Source organism: Astatotilapia calliptera, chromosome 3 (genome assembly GCF_900246225.1).
Source record: "Astatotilapia calliptera chromosome 3, fAstCal1.2, whole genome shotgun sequence".
Classification (NCBI taxonomy): Eukaryota; Metazoa; Chordata; class Actinopteri; order Cichliformes; family Cichlidae; genus Astatotilapia; species Astatotilapia calliptera.
The window spans coordinates 27183705-27205007 of NC_039304.1; the positions used below are offsets into that span (position 1 = coordinate 27183705).

The 21303-nt window shown below is 41.3% G+C and overlaps 1 protein-coding gene across 3 annotated transcripts in view; it reads left to right on the plus strand.

Annotated features, from left to right (window-relative positions):
• LOC113019099 (diacylglycerol kinase delta) overlaps positions 1-21303 on the plus strand; it is a 92428-nt gene that overhangs the window by 38024 nt on the left and 33101 nt on the right. For 2 of the 3 annotated variants that reach the window (XM_026162619.1, XM_026162620.1), the window contains exons 4-6: positions 19604-19714; positions 19823-19903; positions 20610-20714. In XM_026162619.1, the coding sequence (XP_026018404.1) occupies positions 19604-19714; positions 19823-19903; positions 20610-20714 (297 nt within the window). Of the gene's footprint in view, positions 1-13106; positions 14027-19603; positions 19715-19822; positions 19904-20609; positions 20715-21303 lie in introns of those variants that run through there. The other variant, XM_026162621.1, reaches the window with a different exon arrangement.

Here is a 21303-nt window from a genome sequence, read left to right on the forward strand (position 1 = left end):
GGTAGTAAACAGAAGGCCTGGATAGAGGAGGAATTGTTGAGGGGGATGAGATGGAAGCATGATATTGATCCAAGGCAAAGAATGAGAGTTAATGGAGTGAGAGGAAGAGACTGGAAGAACAAGAGCTTTAAACAGCAGGAATAAAGAAAGTAAGAGGTAGAAACAGAGCAATGTGGAAAGAAGACGAGACAGAAGGAATAGCTATGTTTAGGACTTTACTTCCACCTTTATATAAACCAAGACTGGACTCTTGCCCACAGAATATGACACGTTATTGTGTTGAATCCATGCTATAGCACTAGCGCTTTCAGATTTACACTTGCCAGCCACTTCATTAGCTACGCCTTGCAAATCCGGGCTTAGACCCTCTTTTGTCTTCAGAACTACTTCAATTTATCGTGGCACAGATTCAAGATCCTGGAAACATTCCTCTGAAAGATTTGCTGACTGAAGGCCCATGATGCAAATACATCCCCCACACCATTACAGCACCACTGGACCACTACAATTCTCAACCTACCATCCAAATGTCGTAGTCAAAATCGAGATTCATCATCTGTTGTCCAATTTTAGTGAACCTCTGTGAATTGGAGCCTGAATTTCCTCATCTTAAATGACATGAGTGGTAGGTGTGGTCTTCTGCTGCTTTTCAGAGATGCTCTTCTGTCTCCTTTGGTTGCAATAAGTGGATATTTGAGCAGATAAAAGCAGTTTGGCCACTCTCCCCTTACCTTTGACATCAACAAAACATTTTCACCCAGAAAACTTCCATTCACTGGGTATTTTGTCTTTTTCAGACCATTGTTTGCAAACCCTACAGATGGTCTTGTGGGAAAATCCCAGCAGATCGTGGCTTTTTGACCATGCCAATTTCAAAGTCACTAAATTCACCTTTCTTCCTCGTTCCAATGCTCAGCTTGGGCTTCAGCAGCTCGTCTTCACCATGCACTTAGCTACTGCCATGTGACTGGCTGATTAAATATTTACATTAAAGAGCAGGTGAACTGGTTGGCGAGTGTAGATGATGCAGACTAATTGCAAATCCGCACTTGAAAATACCAGTAATAGTTGCTGCTTTTGCTGATATTTCATCAATGTCTTCATATTATTTATTTATTTTTGCCACTTTGTCGAAGCCGCTTGTACTTGTTTTTCGTATGCACACTCCAGGGTCGTCTAACCTGTGTTCAGTAGCTATGTTTCCTTGGCTGTCAAAACCTTTCTCCCTGCTCTAGTAAAGATCAGTTGATCATTGAAACCTCTTGACCAGTTATTAAAATAGACTTTGAGGTGAATTTGTGCTTTTTCCCAAAACAGATATTTCATGCTGATTTGAACACCTTAGACGCCACTATGCATCACCATCCAGTGAGTTCATGTTTTCACTTTTGTTTCTGTTACAATTCACATTGACACGGTGACTGAAATGTTTGGCTCCATAGGTAAGCTGACCTACTGAGTAACTTCTGAGAGTCCTTGCCATAGACTGTCTATAAAAGATGGACGTAGCCTCGAGTGTGAAAAGTCAGTGTTGAAAAAACGCATTATTTGTAAGGGCCTGCAGGGGGCGACTCCTTGATGAGGTTTTTGCTAGTGTCATGTATCATAAATACAGCATAGTGTACAGTTATTGAAACATGGTCCGACTGAGTATATATTAAATAATAATGCAGGGTATGCTTTGAGCCATGTCTACTTTGTGATTGACAGGTTATTATGATTTAATTCAATTCAATTTATATAAGTAGGTGACATCACAGTGGCTTCATCTATCTTTTAGACACAGTCTGTGGCCATTTTTAAAATTCCTTCATTTATTTTCTTGAAAAACCGGATGTTTAATTTTTAAATGGACACCTCAATCACTGGTTGATTTGCACCCACGTTTTTCTTGTTAAAAGCTTCTACGGGTTTCAGGTCTGCTGATCATATCTCTCCTGTGGTTTGACAGGAATGCATATACATCATTACCATCTCTCTTTTTTCACACGAACAAATGCACACACACAATCACTATATCTGATCTCTAGGCCGTTGAAACTTTTAGGAAGGAGAGAGAAACATTTTTGTACTTTGGTCTTGTTAACGTTGGTTGGCTGAGGTGGTGACGTTGTTAATGTCTGTTGACCCAGTAAGTTGACACCTTACCGAACTAGCCTCCCCATTCGGTATCAAAATGAAAGGAGTTTGAATCCGATTTTATCAGTTCTTAGATTCATGGAAAATTTTCTTAAAGGTCCCATGCTTCACTGTTTTGGGTTGTTGACATTGTAATCACTTATGTGTATGGGACTGTAATTTTATCTTTTCTTTAGTTTTTCTAAAGAAAGTTATGAATTCCATAAGAGTCGATTTAAGCGGAAAACAAATAGTTTTCTTTTTGCACTGCAGCTCCAGCAGCAGAAATTAAAACCATCTGCTTCAAATATGTATCAGAACTGCTCTGAAAAACAATAAGCTCAGTCTGAAATGAATTTTTATGAGAGCTAAAGGGAAAGCTGTGTCTTTTATTTAGACAGCGAATGAATCTCCATCAGCAGCAGCGAGGACGCGGGCACATGTTGCAGTGACGGGACAGGTCCTCTGATTCATCTTGTTTGATTTGATTCGGAGTGACTCGACCCTGGGCTGCAGTCACAGAACCAGTGCAGAGGCTCGGAGCTCTTTTATCACACTTAGCGGTGCGGAGGAATTGGAGCTGCACAAACAAGTGTTTCTTCTTTGTGCTCTAATCGCTCACGTCTTACAGCGTGTGTTTATGCAGTCATCCCACCTACCACTTCACATCTGCAGGCCCTTTGTAGTTAAACAATGCGTGTGGAGAATAAAATGTTGCATAGAATAAAAAGTGTCGAGGCCGTTTGGTTCCTGTGACACCATGCATGGCTGGAATATACATGTAAAGTGAAAAGTCAGATCATGCGTGTCCTCAAATCATGTCCTCAAATAGACAACACTGTAGAGCCTCCAGTACTGTAATACATATGCCATAATGAAATTCCTACAGCTATTATAATTACTGCATTATGTTATGTGCATACTAATTCAAGATGCAAATTAATATTTATGTAGAATTCACAAACTCTCATGACTTCGACAGGAATGTTTAAGAGTATTTTTTAATACGTTCTTTATTCTTTGGAGTTCAAAGTGTAAATCAGAAAAAGTTAGGTGAGACAATTTTTTCCCCCTCAGACACGGGACAATTTTGAAATTGATGTCTTCTTTAAAAGTAGTGAAAAGAAAATGTCAAAAATACAAATGTAGGTGTTTATATACACTAGTACAAACTATGTGTTGGATAATTGCACAAAGCATCCCCCTTTACTCATTTCCATATTCAATAATGTCAGAAAACTTGCATTAGAAAAAAATAATAATCATAGACGCTTAAAGTTATAGAAGACCTACCTACCGAGACCTACCTGGAATTTAAAAAAAGGAAAGCTTACATTTATTGAACAAGTTGTAAATTAATTTTTATGTATGGCAGTTACGTGATTTTATTTCTTTATAATTTTCTTCATTTGCTTCTTTATTGCCAAAATCTGGGAAAGGAATTTAAGAAAAACAAAATGACCTATTCTCATTGGTTAGAGCTAGAGATAGGGATGGGTATTGATAAGATTTTCACGATTCCGATTCCAGTTTCGATTCTGTTTAACGATTCGATTCTTTATCGATTCTTTTTAAAAAAGGAGAACACTAAGGTCGATTAGCTTAGAACTTTGTTTTATATCTTCTCTTTGAACAAGATAGAAATTTAGGAGTAACATGGCCTTACAAACCCAACAGTGAGATCTTAAGAGATCCACAGCCTACGGCTCTTCAATGGGGTGTCACAGGGTCCCCAGGAAAAAAAATTTGTAAATGTAAAATAATAAAATAAATGTTCTTCTGTAGCAATAACAAAGTATAACATAAATTATTCTGTAGCAATTACACACGAATATCCAGTAATGTCCCTGCCTACAATTAAACACATTCACTTTAAATCGGGGCATCTGCTGTGGCAAATGGGTGCAAGCCTTTGACCACAAACTTAGTCACTGCTCGGTGACATTCGTCTATCCTGGCCTGAAAGGAGACGCTACCGGTAGACTGCAGCGAGAGCTGCCAGCATCTGATCCAGACTCTGTCTCTCTCATCACGGTCACCTAAATGCACAGTAATGGCAGGTTTTGTAATAAGGCAGATCGCGCTAACATAATATGCACTGTTAGTTGATTATTTACCTGCCGCATTAACGGGAGAGGACGTGCAAACGTTACCGCTGCTGCTGGGTTGAGATTCACGAGTCCGGAGCGGAATTAAAAACACGACATTCATTTAAGGTCATTGCGTGTTTAGTGAGCAAATGCTTTTGCATATTCGTAGTGTTTCCTCCCTTAAATGAAACATCTACTTTGCAAGTATTGCAAGTTGCCTTGTTGTCATCCGTTCTCGTAAAGTATAATCAAACTTTTGAGCGTTTGAGCCGCCATGTTTCCTGCCAGGTAAATGACGCTCCGCAACGTGGTGACATCATTCAGGGCGACTGGAATCGATAAGGGAATGTTTGCAAAAATGGCAAACAATTCCAAGGAATTGAAACAGTGGGAACCGGTTCTCAACAAGAACCGGGTTTCGATACCCATCCCTAGTTAGAGATATATTCAGATAGAAATGTCATGTCATGAGCTGGCTTCAAACAAATGATGAACACACAGAGATGTGGTGCAGAATATGCCGTTTGCCATTTGTTTGAAGCCAGCTCACCTCCTGCAACCACTTTTTCGAGAATAAGCGCTTCTTTTATATATATATATATATATATATATATATATATATATATGTGTGTGTGTGTGTGTGTGTGTGTATATGTATGTATGTATGTATATATATATATATATATATATATATATATATATATATATATATATAAAACTAGTATAAAATATAAGTATAAGACATGACTCTTATAATATATCGGAGTAATTTAATATAATAACTATAATTAACATATATCATTTATTATTTTTTTCATACACACCAGAAATCTCCACTTACATGTAACTGATCTGAACATTTTTTTAAGACACTTGTTAAAATTTGGGTTCAGTGAGTTTGCAGTCTAGCTTAAAAAACACTTGGTTTGGTGGTTTTATTCTTTAATTTGTAATATATGGAAATTACATGAGGCTAGCTTTTAGTCATTCTGGGCAATGAGAAATTCATTTGGTGCTTTGTGTTTGAGTGAAAACATTACTTAAGTGAAGAAGGAAGAATCCTTCACACTTCACAGTGTGACGTTTTGGTTGAAATGGAGGTGTGGGGGGTTGAGTCTTTTATTTACGCAGAATCTAATTAGCTTCAATCATTTATCTTCAGTTTTAACAGGTGACCACACAGAAGTCTTTAAATAAAATGGTGGTAAAGTCTGTGGTTGGTGGTAAATGTTTGGGTGTATGTAAATGCTGAGCATAGTAAGGATTCAATAAATTGTACTGGAAAATCTGATTTTCATATATAAAATAAAACGGGTTACTTTGCTCAGATGCAAAGAAATTAAAATGTATGCATTCGTCTGCAGTGTTTCTGTACTCCTGCAGTACTACCTGTACTAGTAGTTCTAAACTGTTCCCATGAGGCAGAAGAATTCAGATCTGTATTTGATCATAATTGTGAAATTAAAGTGATTTTTAATAGCTGTCAGCAGCGTTTGCTGGAGCGCAGCACAATTCAGTTTACTGCAGCAATTATGTTCTGAATGAGACTGTCGGGAAATGAGTGGAGAGGACAGGAAAAGCCCCCATGGGTTGGAAATCACTCATCTCCCATGACGACAGCACAGCCATTGGCGCAGAGAGAGAAAGCTAGACGGTTTGGTTTTTGCCTCTATCTCTGTCTGATTACTGATGTGTGAGTGTGTGCTTGTATCTGTCTGTCTTTGGGAGGATCACTGAGAGTTTCAGAACATGTTTTTGGGATGTGATGACATTTCAGTGGTCTTCACTTTGAGTCAGAGCTTCAGGTGACAGTTTTAAGCTATTGGGTATTGCCATCGTGGTGTTTTTTTAAATAAAGCTGGTAATTAATGCCAAGTAAAGCCTCAGTCACACGGGTCCAGAGACTGGTTGGTGACCCCTCTGGAAAACATACTGAGTACCCCCAACTGATTGGCTAATGGTTGAAACTGGCTGCAAAGAGGATGCTGCACCGGAAGCCTCGTGATTTTTTTGGTCACTAGCAGTTTACTGTGGTTGCCTATAGTTTCCATGGAAGACTTCGACTTGTCTGCAAAGACTTGCTAAATAATCACATTTCACAAAGTGCAACACAAACAGGAAATCGAGAATACTCGCCTTCAAAGTAAAAGTGGTACATCCCTCCTACAGCCAATACATTTCAAAGGACTCAAAAACAAAGTTGCATTTCAACTTTGCAGCAAAACATTTTCTGTTTCCAGCTTGCGTTGTGCTCTCAGATTTACTCTCGCCCTGCTAGCAGTTGGAGAGCATTTGCACACAAGTTGGCATCTTCCATGCAAACCATGGACAACCACAACAATCTGCTAGCGACCAAAGGAACTGCGAGCAGGTATTGGGTACAACACCAATAAATAAACCTCAGCATTCAACCTTCGTTTATTCAGCTTGTTGCAGAATACACACTGCCTCCATCAAACTGTGGTTGAGGGGCAGTCACTGATTGGACTCTAGTCTTGAGTGAATTAGGGTTTAGCCGAAAGGCCTCGTAACTGGTTGGGAATCACACCGAGCGTCTTGCAGTTGCTAAATGTTCACTAATAGGTCTTGATGCCTGTGTGTGTAAGGTCAAAGTCATTTTACTGGTCAGTTAAAACGTTAGAGTCTATGAGGACTAACTCATTGTTATAGCCAGCCACAAGTGGCCATTAGAGGACCTGCATTTCTTTCAGGTTAAAATAAGATTTATTTTATGGTTCAGACCAAACGTGAAGCAAAGGTTGGCTTCATTACTCACACAGATCCAGTCACTGGAGTTCTTTTGCTGCCTCCTTCCAAAGTCCAGCCCATAGCTGGGATCAATCAACGGTACCAAACTGTCAGAACTTAAAAGGAAGTCTGCAGTTTCATTTAGTTTTCTCCCTGCTCTCTCATTTTTCCCTCTAGTCTCTAAAAGCAAACCTGGGTCATACAGCTCTGATTACTGATGGTGACTTTCGAGAAGCAGCATCAGGCGAAATCCATGGCTGAAATATTTTCAGGTCACTTGGCCTCCATTCACCTGTGTGCTGCGGCGTGGCGACGGCTCTGCATAATCTTTGCGGAGGCAAACGTTGCTTGGCTTTTGTGGCGAACACCAAAAGCGAAGGTTAGGTTGCAGGGGTGGATAATTCATCATGTCTGAGCAGGTGTGCACAAAACACAAGCTGCGGGGACTTTGCTTCCTTCATTAAATTAATTCAGATCATTAATTTAAAGGGTGAACATGTGGTTTAGAGTTAGAGCTTCTACAAAACTAAATAAGTCAGTGTAACGTCTGCATGTGTGCACGCGCGTATGTGTGCGTCTGAGGTAAAGCTGCCAGAGGAAAAGGAATTGAGAGCACACACACACATCATGCACATCTTCACATGGACACCCTGATTATTTAGATTTATTGAAATTTATCACATTTACATGCACACTGGGTCCCCCGGAGACACACGCACACAGGAATGTACTGACACACAAAGGCGTGCACACATCCCCCCAATCTGACGTTTTTTGGATGCTTTGAGACCAGATTAAACAGCACGGTGTGATCATCACGGATAATCACCAGTGCGTTCACACACACATGCATGGCCATATAGATAATCTTGGCTTACCTCCTCCTGTCTTTACACTCCTCTCCTTCTTCCCCTACCTGAATTACATCACAACCTCCTCTCGTCTTACCCAAATGTAAAACTTTTATTTGCATAATTCTTTTCTAACGACAGCAGAACAAAAAAAACCATCACCAGAGTGATTAATATCACAAATCTAAACAACAGGAAGAGCACACTAATCGCATCGGCACATTATGAGAGCCTTGCACCTTTTTTCCATCTCTCTGTCACTGTGTGTCTATTTCTGGCTGAGAGACCTATCTGTTCGCTTGTGTGTGTTTATGTGTGTGTATGTATGCGAGGATTATACAGCATCAGGGCCAGATTTGGTCCATATGCTCCTGGGAAACCCCCCCCTTCTCTTCCTCCTCCTGTCACCATCACCAGCAGCAGATTATGTGTCCTTCAGTGCACAAACCTCACGGGCAGAAGCCAAAAACTGGATGATCTTTCAAAGACACATTAACATAAAAATGTGAAAACTGGGCTAAACCTGAAGAAATGTGTGCATGCGTGTATGTCAGAGGGTTAGAAAGTGTGTGTGTGTGTGTGTGTGTGTGTGTGCGTGCGTGCGTGCGTGTGTGTGTGTGTGTTGTGTCTGGCTGTCTCCATCTGTCCATCTAAAGTACGACAGAGTGTACGAGAGTTTCTCTCTGGCTGCTTTCTGCACATATCACTGGCGTGTTTGTGTCTATTAATAAACACACAGAGGTACATGAGAGAGGATGTGGTCGCCATGGTGCAAAGTCCTCCCACGCCTTGTTCTGACTCTCCCTCTGTGTGTGTGTGTGTGTGTGTGTGTGTGTGTGGTCAGATGTTTTTTATGTATAACAGATGATGCAAGCTGTTCTATTTCAAATGATCTGTTTAACCGCGTTTCTTTGCACCGTTTAATAAAATTGCTTGCATAATGAAAGTTATTAAGGACGGTGAGGTAACGCAACCTTACGCACACAAACGTCACACACACACCCATAGGAAGCCTAGTTTACTTCCTGTTTGATTAACTGAAGAGAAAACGTCCAGGTGAAAAGGAGCGCAAGTTCTGTTTTTGTTTTTTTCTTTTTTTTTTTTGTCTGTTTGCGCGCTGGTCCTTAAATTTCCAACGCTCAAGGTTGATTTGAAAGTCGAACTGTTGCCGTGGCAACCCCACATGCCTTTGCATCACCAACTTCAAATGTCACAAAGCAAAAAAAATAGAAAATAAAGACGGCGAGAGAGCGAGAGAGAAAATAAGTATAATTAACAACAACAGACCCGGGTCAGCTGTTATGTGCTAATGATACGCTGCATTTGTTTTAGTGACCTCTGAGTGCCGGCTGGGTGGGGCTTTACAGCATTGGGGTGATCCAGGTTGCCTACGGAAGTCTGTAAATGCCAAAAAAATAAATGTAGAAATAAATACGCGACTTAATACCTGAAATTCCACTCACTAGCCACTTTATTAGGTACAATCTGCTGGTTACATGTTGAACTCCATTCTTTGTGGCATAGATTCAACAAGTTGCTGGAAACATTCCTCAGAGGTTTTGTCCCATGTTGAGGTGAAAGCATCACACTGCATTGCTGCAGATTTATTGGCTGCACATCCATATGCCAAGAAAATGTGCAGGCTGGATCCATGATTACATTTTGTTTGCACCAAATTCTGACCCTACCATCCAACTGTTGAAGAAAACATTTGCTGTTCTTGACAGAGTGGAGTAAATGGTGGGTGGGTGTGGTCTTCTGCTGCTGCTCTTCTGCATACCTTCATTGCAATAAGATTTCTCTAATCTCTCACATCAACAAGGCATTTTCACCCACCCACCGTTTAGCTCACTGGACATTTTCTGTTTTTCAGACCATTCTCTGTAAAGCATAGATATGGTCGTGTGGGGAAAATCCCAACAGGTCACCAGTTTCTGAAATACTCAAACCAGCACGTCTGGCACCAAAACCATGCCACATTCAAAGGCACTCACTGTGAATCCCCTTTCTTTGTCGTTCTGATGCTGGTTTTGACCTTCAGTTTGTCTTAATTGCGTCCACATGCGTCAGTGTACTGAGCTGCTGTGACGTTAATGGCTAATTAGATATTTGTGTTAGTGACCAGTTGAAAAGTTGTACTTAAAAAACTGGCCAGTGAGGGTCTATTCTTTTAAATACTTACAAAATATATAGATGTCAAAATAAGGTGTAGCTACATTTATTTACATTTTAATTTACATTTCTTAAAAATACATCTATTTAATTATTTGTTATGCTAAAATTTAATTTTTACTTTCCATTTTTATTTATAGTTATATAAATTATTTTTAAAAAAAGGTAATATAAATAAAATAAAATAAAAACCAAATTATAAATATAATATTTTAAATGTATTTCATGGCATATATGTTTACTTTTGTAATTCATTAAAAAAACAAATGCAGAAGAAATTTAAAACAAATCTATGAATTTAAGTAACTTTTTAAAAAAATACTTGTTTTGATGCTTTTCTGTCGAGTCATTCCTTATTTCTTCACGTCTTGTTCCTGTCATTGGCAGTTTTGGTCCTCCATAGATGTCTGCTTGTGTGTCAGTCCTGATGATGTGTGTCTGTGTTGGATGTGTGTCGAACTCCAACTGGGTGGTGCCAGAAACATGAGTTTGTTGGGTGCACAGGGGGATTTGCATGTCCACATGAGAAACCCTGTGTGTGCGTGTTTGTGTGTGCGTGTGTGTGCGTGTGTGTGTGTGTGTGCGTGTGTGTGTTAAAAAGCCAACACAAACAGCTGGGAGGCTGCTCCGAGTTAAAGTCCTGCCAAATGTGCTGCAGATTACTGCACCATTCTCCTTCTCTCATCTTTAATGTTTCCATTCGGTCCTTACTCCAAACCCTTTGCAGTTCCTCTCCCCGTGCACCCGTCACCTTTTCTTCCCCGCCGTTTCCCCCACCACCCCCTTCATCTCTTTCTCAGTCTGCCATCTGCTGGAGGAGAAAAATAACCGCAGCTTGTCCAAAGGCAGTGACACGGGAGCCGAGCTGCATTTGGCATTCCGGTGTTGTCCGTCCCGGGGACGGCGTGGCCTCATGATTACAAAAACATGGCCATATTTGAAAGGCCAGGTGGTTCTGTGTCTGCAGCAGCCAGCCTGAGACTGTTTTAATTAGTCGTGGGGAAAAAAAGCACCCGCGTTCTGTTTATTCATGAATAAACAGCTGCTGATCAGTGTTTAGTAAGACCACAGCTGAATAATCTTCACATTTGGGCATCTTGAACAGGGATTGTTTAAAAAAATCTGTTCTTTTAATGAAAGCAGCTCTTTTAATTCTTCTGCACCAAATTTATTGCAGTATTTTCAAAAGAGTGATCAATGATACTGTAGAACAGGGGTGTCAAATATAAGGCCCGGGGGACCAGATTTGGCCTGCCAATGACTCCCAATACGGCCCACTGGACAGCTTTGAAAAAAAGTGAAGGCGTGCATAGATTTAATATTTTTAACTGTATTTTTACAGATTCCTGTTGGTAAATATCTCATCCATAGCCATTCATACTACACCAAAGTAACTAAGTAATAGATAAAGAATTAAATTTTGCACATATAATTCTTACAGTTTAGTCATGCTGACAGGTTTCTTTCATTTACTACAGAAGCATTATTTTAATAGAAAACTGAGACATGCTGCTGAAATTGTGCTGATTTCATCTTATGTGAAGCTGTCACAAGGATGTAATATGGTTAAACAGTTTTACACAGACAGAAAGGGGGATTTTCTTCACCTACTGAAGGTAAAATGGGCTCTGTGTGGCCCGTGAGGTCAAACCAGTTTGACATCTCTGCTCTAGGATAATGAAAAAAGGGGGAAAAATCCATAAATGATGAAGGAAATAAAATCAAAACTTGAATTCAAAGCAATTTTTGTGATGTTACATTGCTATAAATCCCACCCAGATAAAAACATACGTGAAAGCCTGGTGCACACAACTTTAAGGAAACACGTCATTCAAACAGGGAATTTTCAGATTAAAGGCACCACCAAGGATGCCCCGTGATCCCACATGGTTGGTTTATCAGTGTATTCAACGCCTGAAATCAGTCGATTTCCGCACGTCGAAGCTGCCACTTGCAGTTTTTAAGCAAAAACATCATCGTACAGATTACTGTGAATTTCACGGGGCAAGATTTGTACTGTCCATCCATCACTTATAAGGCTGAAGTGTTCGCCATGGTGTGAGGTGTGGTTACATGTGGCTTGTGGTTTAACGTGCTTTGGGTGATCAGTAAGTCTTTGTTTTGTTGTTTCTCGATGATCTTTTCAAATTCCTCCGCTAGATTTTACTGGTGCTGCTTATGTTAGATTACATGGCATTTGAGCCACGTCCAACCTGAGGGCACTCGTGCATTACCAGCTCAGTTCAGTCTCACTGAAACAAATGGGACTCCTGCTAATGTTGCTCAGAGAGTGGCCTACATGAGTAGATGAGCGTAACATTTAAATAACTGCAGGGATTCTCCTGCCTCAAAATTAGGCCTTAACTACACTCATAAGCATGATTGGTCCATATATATGAAGGCTATGAGGCTGTCTTACTGTGCTTAACAGAATTTGATGTGTTTTCCTATCGTATCTAGACGTGCGATAATCAAAAGCGCATTATTTTATGCTCGAGTAAAATAATTGTATTTTGGCATGGGTTTTTATGGGTGAACAGCTCTTGGAGGTTCTTTTGGTACTTTTTTGTCTTATAGTGTATCTCCTTATTATATTTTGGGGGCTCTTATCTGTTATCCGGTTGTTCAGTGATGACGTGACGGATCCTACTTCCGGGCCTAAAGTAGTCTGTGTTTAATATGGCTTTTGTGTTGTTAACACACGGCTAGTGACTGGGCCTAGTGACTTAACGACCGGACTGCAGTAGGACACTGGAGAAAAGACTGGAACTTGTTTTCTTCCTGCTGTAAAAGAGGACTTTCTGTCCCTCCTTTAGCTCTTTTCTGTCCTTGGTATTTATTTATTTTTAACGAACATAAGAACATGTTACATTAAAATCATTTAAAGTTGCTAATGAAGCTCTTTGACCTGATGCTGAATTAGATCAGCAGTGGGAAAATGTTCTGGAGGGGGGGACTGAAGACAAGTAGAGGAGGAGAGGGAGCTGGTGTCACTGAGTGAGTCTGCTGGGAACAGCATGCTGCTGCTCATTAAAGGCAGAATGATATACCGAGTGGCAGAAAACACACACACACACACACACACACACACACACACACACACACACACACACACACACACACACACACACACACACACACACACTCTTACATATGCGCTCGCACAAATGCGGACGCTTGCTGTAATTTGCCTTGGCAGATGAGATGCTGATCTGACACTGAAAGCGGTCCGATGACAGCGCGTAGGCAGCGCAGAGCAACACACACACACACACACAAAAACACACACGCAGACACACAGAGTCAGGACAGCTCACGCAGGCTGGCAACTCGTGAGTTTGTGTGATCACAGTGACGTTTCCAGCTCTCTTATAAACCACAGCGGCGTGCCATTAACCTTCCCGTCATCTTGATATATGTGCGTGTGTGTGTAAAATGAATTTGATGCCTTAAATCAGCAGGAATAGCAACTACCATGTGTGTGTGTCTGTGTGTGTTGTCACTGCCGACCAGACAGGTTCTTCCGGTTCTATTTTTAGCCTGGAGGAAGTCGGCCTGTCCTTACATGAACACGCAGACGCACACCTGCACGCTCCACCTCACCTCTCAGGAGTTACGTCTGAGGCGGGGGTGGGGGAAATTGCTCAAACACATGCACACCTGAGGGGGGAGTGGTTACCTGCCACAGGGAAGTTTGCGAGAGAGGAAGTAGAATTGCATTGTGTGAGAGAACCGCTAGTGTGAAACTTTTTATGTAGACAAAAGAAGGAAGCATTCGAATATAAGAAGAAGGAGAAGGGAAAAACGATGGGAAGGAAGGAATCCAGATAGCACACAGAAAGGAAGTAAAAGTTTCTTACCACCGTCCTGAGGATAAGACTGGTTTTCAGTGAAATGCTGGGGCTGTGTAGGTGCGGTGGGTGCTGCATTGCGCCCCTGTTGTTCGGGCGAGGGAAGGAGGGTGATGACAAGTGGCTCAGCCACGAGGACCATCTGGAGTCGGCTCACTTTGGTAAGGCGGAGGAGAGCCGGCTGGTTGAGGAAGAGGTCAGTGTGAGAGGCAAACACCAACAGCCAGATAAGCCCAGTCCTAGACTGTGGGAATGTGTGTGTCTGTGTGTGTTTTTTTTGTAGTTTGTCAGATGGATTCTTTGCATTTTCTTTGCTGCTTGTTTAAAAGTACAAACTTTTCTTGACATCATTCTTGACATTTTCTTCATACCACACCAAAGTAACTAAGTACTGGATAAACAGTTAAATGACATAAAAGTTAGGACAGTTAGCTTTTCTCTTCAATGATTTTAGAGTTTGATACTTTAAAGAAACCCCAAAATATCACTCTGTCTCTATTTGTGTCCACTCTATAGGTGTGAAAGTTTGGCTTTAGCAGCTCCTGGTTTCCAGAACAAACTACCAAACATATATTGTTACCTTTTCATGTCCACGCAGCTGCAGAAATGAAGCTAACTATTAACTCAGACAGTAGGTGTGACTGTTAAGGTATTGGCCTTTCTGTGTGGAGTTCACAGAGAAGTGGGTTGTTTGGGATTGGCCGTGTCCGTCTTCTCCTACAGTCTCAGGTATTGCTCATTTCACCGAGTGGAAATAAAACTGCAGGAAGTTTTTGTGCAGCAGTCTTTGTGTTTACGCCAGAATACTGGTCGAGTCACTCGTGTCGCTCTGCTGTCTGGGAGAAAGTCCAAATTTCAGTGATTTGTTGATTGAGTGTTTACACTGAACACTGAAGGTCAGTCTTTCATGCAGGACGGAGGCTGACAGACGTGTGTGTGTGTGTGTGTGTGTGTGGTCTGTTAGAGAATTAAATGAAGGGAGAAATAAATCAGGGTTGATTCAGTCGGATGTTTGTGTGGATGTGGGCGCCCTTCAAAGCTCCGGGTGTGTGTGTGTGCATTTCGCAGATGAGTAAGTATATGTGTTAATGTGCTTCAGTGTGCATATCCACTTCACTGCCCTCCTCTGAGTGTTTGTCTGTGTGCGTGTGCCAGGATGATTGTTGTGATGTGATTAGTTTGCTCTAATGAATAGAGTGATCTGTGTGACAACATCGCTCAGCTGGAGAAGAGAGGAGACACTGTGACCTTTGAATATCACATATGTCTGTTTATATGTGAAACACACGTGTGCTGTTTGCTCTGCCGATATGTTCCTGTGTGCAGTTCAATATAGTCCGTACACTGAATTAGCTTGAAGAGGCTTTATGGCATGTGTGACACCCACTGTGCTCAGGTGTGTGACTCAGTCAGGAAAGCTAAGGAAACTTTACCTGGGAAAGATAAATTGGTCGGGCTCTTTATTGTTTTAATGTAGGGACTAGTTCCTTCTGCACGGTGATCAAAGGTTAATGACGACTCAGTGCAATTAATAAGTAGCAGAAGACCAGGGATGCTTGCGTAGCTCAGTTTTAAATACACAAAATTAAGCTCATCGCGAACTCTAGCAGTAGGTGTGACTGTTGAAGAATTTAGTTGCTTGGTCTTGTAGCCGGACAGCGGAAATTCAAAGAGAAGTGAGTGAGTGGGAAGTTCAAGTGACAGATAGTGATAGATGGAGTTTTATTCAACAACAGTTGTCTGAAGGCGCTTTTAAGAAGCAGGGACTTGGTGATAGCAAAGGGGAAGAACTCGCTTTTAACAGGAAGAGACCTCCGAGTGAAGTAGGCTCAGAAAGGGGCAGCAATCTGCTTATAAGGTAAGTGGAAAGAAATGACAGACTAGAGGAGCGTAGGTTTTCTTTTTTCCTTCGGTGGATAAAAAAGGTTTGCAAAAGTTGCTTTTTAATTGTTGTTAAATGGGGGGTTGAAATATATCTCTGTGGGTGAAGGGACGAATGGTAGTTACAGCATGTAAAACATTTTTCAGAATAAATTGGCAAATGTAGGCAAATCGATTGAATTTGCATTTGAACATCTGCTGGAGAAGACTGAACTTTACTTTATCTGATTTTGCTGAAACGCTTATCACGTTAGCTTTTGCCAGCTCTAAATCAACTCAATTTCTCAATGTTTTCCATATAACCTGCATGTTTCATGCGCTTGGGATGTTTAGGATAGTAAGCTAACCTAGCCAAATGTTAGGCCCTGGTTTGGGGATGGGGTCATTAGGCTTGACGAGTTTCTCTGTGTTGGGTCTGACTTTCAGGTTGTCCTTTACTGATACCCTGGGCTGCAATGCTGTTAGCGTTCGTCAAACAAAACCGCTCTGATTAGCTCCTCGACTGACGGTTTGTGACGGCATTGTTGTGGCAACCACGGATAAGCTTGATTGGTGGAACATGGTGGTTACACCTCACCGTTATCTCTAAAGTGTCAAGTGGGTCAGTGGAAAGAGACCTTTACACCTTCCTGTTGGTGCATTTTGTTCTTTCTTCTACTTCCTCAAGGGACCGTCTGCTCTTTGGTTTTCTTTCAAGTCAACTCTCTAGAGCCTGTGGTTGATGTAGTTTTTGCATCTTTCTCTTTTTGTGTTGTTCCTCTTCCTCAGTCCTCACCGCTCTCGCAGCTATACTTCTTTTTTCCCCTGCATCTCCTGTTGTTAATGATCCATACCGTGAGCCTATCTGTCATTGTTCCCACCATCGGTCCTTTCCTTTCTGCTTCCTTTTCTCTCCGTCTTTCTCTCTCACATGGTGACAATATGAGATTTTCTCTCCTGCAGGGTATGAAAGCACATTTATTCTAAGAAAGAAACAAGCACACTGAGAGCACAAGCAGCTGTATGCGCCATTACTAGGCGGGATATCTCATGGTTGCACATTGACACAGACAGACGGAGACACACGCACACACACTGCAAGAGAGAAATGAGATTGTGGTGGAGCGATGAATTAGATTTATCACTGGTTCGGCGGTGCCTCTGCCTTGTATTACTCCCACTGTTCACACAGCCAAGGACATTACTGCTAAGAGAAATAGCCGGAGAAAGTAAGACAGAAATCGCATGAGATGAAAGAGGAAGGTCAGGAGAAACATAAGCAGTAACAGAAGTTATGGAGGACTGAAACTGTCAGAATCATCTGTATCATGGACTAGTAGATACATGTGCTATTGAATGCACCAAAATATTTAAAGTAAATGTTAGGTATCAATATATAAAATGTGGACAGATGCTATTATCTTGGGTTTGCCTCTGTGGTGCAGAAAAAGGCAATTAGACTGATGTTACCAGTAGCAAGTATATAAATGTCAGTGTCTATCTTTGTATCAAATAATCCCATTTGACAGTAATGGCTGTCTAATCTAGGTTGGCTCAGTTCCTCTAAAACAGCGGTCCCCAACCTTTTTTTGCGACACGGGCCGGTTTATGTCCGACAATATTTTAATGGACCAGCATTTAAGGTGTCGTGGATAAATACAACAACATAAAACCAGTACCGGTACCAAAAAACAGAAGATTTATTTATAATACACAGGAAATTCTCCAGGGAAACCGATTTAATGATAGAAATGAAGTAAAAAATCACGATAAAAACCCTGAAAACCATAAATTTCGCACCAAGCCTCAACTCTAGCAGCCCAGTACGAAACGGCTCACGCACCAGTATCGGTCCGTGGCCCGGGGGTTGGGACCACTGCTCTAGTAGACGCAGTCCTTTCTGTTGTGAGCCTGGCATCCAGCTGGCGTTAAACCCATGACAAACACAGAATGACAGAAATGCATTTAGATCAGTAAAAATAAACAAAAAGTAATAATTTTGAGGCGTAAGATACAAGGTGAAATATAAGGACTGAATGAAAAGCCAAACCCTAGAGATGTTAGAAGCGTAATGCATTAATCTTCTTCCTTTTCTTTTTGTTTGCACTCAGACCACTAAAGATAAAAATAGCCAACTACCTGCTCTGCGAGATATTATCAAATTTGAATACTTTCACTTTTGAAAGCTCCTGTTTGCAATTTCCCTTAAGGGAAGACTTCCGCTCTGAAATGGAAACGCTGCCAAGTGACTGCTGAGCCACCTGCCATCGAACCATGCCTGAGCTGAGACGTTTGTTAATTTTCACTAGGAAAGTAACGTACACGTGTTTTTGAAAAGCGCCTGAAACCTCCCCTAGAAAACTGATATTAATTTCACAGTGAAAAATATCTTCAGACCGTATCCTCAAGCAATGAAAAAGATCTTGGATGGAAGTTGACATACTTACACACACGATTTAACTCCTGGAGAACTGGTTTGTTATGCAAGTCTTATTTGCTGAAAACAATGGTAAGAGGAAGGTAAGATGTGATTACCTGCAGTCCTCCTGATTCGGCTTATTGGCTGAAAAGTTATCTTGAATAGTTCTTGAGTTATTCATTAAGACAAAGAAACTGAGTATATGGAATGCCATGAATGCAAAAATATCTTGTAAGCGCTCTTTAAATGACCTTTACTCTGTTACCGCTGATGCTAGACACAAAATTCAAACTGTTTTGGAAAGAAGAGACATTGAGCTTTATGGGGACTTTTGGTGTATCAGGGTAGCACAAAGCATTTATAAGGTATTGCTGTCTGAACACAGACAGAAAAATGAAATCCACCTAGATTTTTCCATGTGCACTTCACATTACCATAACTCTTCAGCTTTGTGAAGTTTTACCTCCAAAATGACAAAGAAGTCCACGTGGCATGTGCGACACTTGGAATAAAGTGTTAAGATGAAGAAACATAAAAAAGGAGCTTGTAGCAGTTTTCACAGATGCCTTGAAAGTGAATTCTTTCCAGTTTTATCACGTGTGTGATACAGCTGTTTTCTGCCATGACATGCGGGTGACTCATGCAGGCACACGGTTATTCTCTTTATGTGGAAGCCTCTGGGCTGTTACGGAGGCAGATCTAGTGATTTGTTGCTACATTTGGTGATGAATGTGCAGGTATGCAGGGAGCTGCGCGTTTTTAAGATCCTATCTGCATGTGCCAGCGGTTGTTACGAGAAACGAGGATCTCCATGGCGACCCCCTCCCGATGTCCTGTCTCAAATTGATTACCCGTGGGGGATTCGGCCCTCTTGCACCATGTAGTCACAAACAGGGGGAAAGAAAGAACGAGCGCATGTTAAGCAGAGATGAGGAAAAAAGACAATAACAGCCACCGTGGCAGAATTGGTGATGAGTTTCAGCCAAGCGGATCGATTGTATCAAATGAAATCATTCGATCTTCTGACGTTCTGACCGTGGTAATAATTTCTACGTGGCCACGGATGACTGCATCTCCCACCTGCTGCTTCCCTACCTGACTTGAATGCTGCATGAGTGTACTGCAAACCAAATCAAACGTCGTTATTTGCTGCTTTAACAGATTAGTGTGCTGTTTTTGGGCCCCTGATCTCATCCACACACATATCGGGTGAAAATACAGAAAAAGCCCAGCGGTGCCTTTGGGCTGATGCTTCTGTTTTATCGTGACAGATCCAGTCAACACCGCTCTGCTCATGTGTGCAGCTCTGTCTTTGTTTGACAAGAGCAAGCCATCCGAGTGACACTATCCAAACCGATCTCCTTCTGTTTACGTGTGAACTCCGAGAAGAATAGCTGTCACGGCTGATATTCAGAGGTTCTGGATGCGCTAACGTCTGTTTTATCTTCCTCCTCCTCTCCTCCTATCCCCTCTGTCTCTGTTCTCTCACTACAGAAAAGTGTGAAGGAGGGAATCCTGTTAAAGCAAACAAGCTCCTTCCAGAGGTGGAAGAGGAGGTACTTCAAACTCAGAGGGAGGACCCTCTACTATGCCAAAGACTGCAAGGTACAGAACTGTGTGATCGTTTTACCGCCGTAGCTCTTAAACTGTAACATTTTTATTTAAATGTAACTGGCTAAAAAATAAGCTGATGGGTTTTTTTTCTCCCATTAGTCCCTAATTTTTGATGAAGTGGACCTATCAGATGCCAGTGTGGCTGAGACCAGCACCAAGAACATCAACAACAGTTTCACAGTAAGCCCAAGACAGGCCTTATAATTGACTACAAGGTGGCCCTTTAAAACTTTTCTAAGGGCAAATTATGACAAAATAGCCTACATGGACTAATGCTAGGTCAGAAATAGACCATTTTAATGGATGCCAGCTCAGCTATTTGGTGGTGACATGGCTGTTTTTTAGTGTAAAAGATTACTGCTAATCAGCTAATTTAGTTAGCTAAGTTAGCTTGTCTGGTTAGCAAGGTGTGTTTGTTATTCACTTTAATATAACAGGTAATGTTAATTTTGGCTTATAAAAAAGTTTAAAGCAAAATGTAGGAATTGAACTTAAGGGGTATACAGAGCTGCACAGAAACCTTCTGATTGCTTTGGTCTCTAGGAGACTGCCCGTAGTTTGCACTGAAGACGGCAACTTGTTTGCGCACGCTTGCTAGCTAACCACCAAGCAGTAGAAACCTGAAAAAGAGCGACGCAATCCGGAAACAGAGAACATTCGTCTTAAAAGTAAAAGTCGTCTTCATACCAGGCTTAATTAACTTCAGGATTGATAACTTCTAATAAGTTTGTTTAATTCAGAATTTTATTTGGGGACATATATCTGAAGAACAGCTGGTGCTTCCATTAGCCTGTCATGCCATATTGCTCAACAACTACAAAAAATTCAAAGATTGGAGTCAAGTTTTTTGCTCTCTTCTAAGCTTTCCACTTTCTTTCTTTCTCAGGTGATCACTCCATTTCGCAAACTAATGTTATGCGCTGAAAGCAGGAAGGAAATGGAGGACTGGATCACGGCGCTGAAATCCGTCCAAAAGTGGGAAACCTACGAGGTTGGTGCTTCTCATCTCTGTGTCGGGCTCTTGTTATGTTTCAGCCCCATCCTTCGTTCTCCTGGCTGACGTGAGAGTAAACTGGGCCAAACTGATTATCATTAGATAATAGCTAGTCATGAGTGTGTAATTAATTTTGATGAGACCAGGCTTTCACAGCTCAGTTCTTCTTGCATCTGTTTTTCACATAAATGATCCACCTTCACATCTTCTCGTCTCCTTTTTATCTGCCTCTCATTTCAGCTCTTTGCCTACCGATTGATGTCCTCATAAAACCAAGCCTCCTCTTTAATTGGTTATAAAGTGGAGGCTCTGATTTTTTTTTATGAGCTTATATTCTCTTTGATTTTTGGCCTTCCTAGGCTTTTTATTATAAAAGTTAATTTGGGGTTTCAATTTTTGCCTTCTCATCTCTAGTTATTCATGTGATGTGATTTTAAGCAGGTGATGAATTGTGCAGCCATCGTTCTCCTACCCCAGCCTAGTTATTTTTTTTTAATTGTAGTTCCGGGAAAGTTCTCGTTTTTGTCCTTTTGTGTTTCCTCTTGTGTAGAGAAGTGCTGACGCGTTTCAACCTCAATGTTTCTCC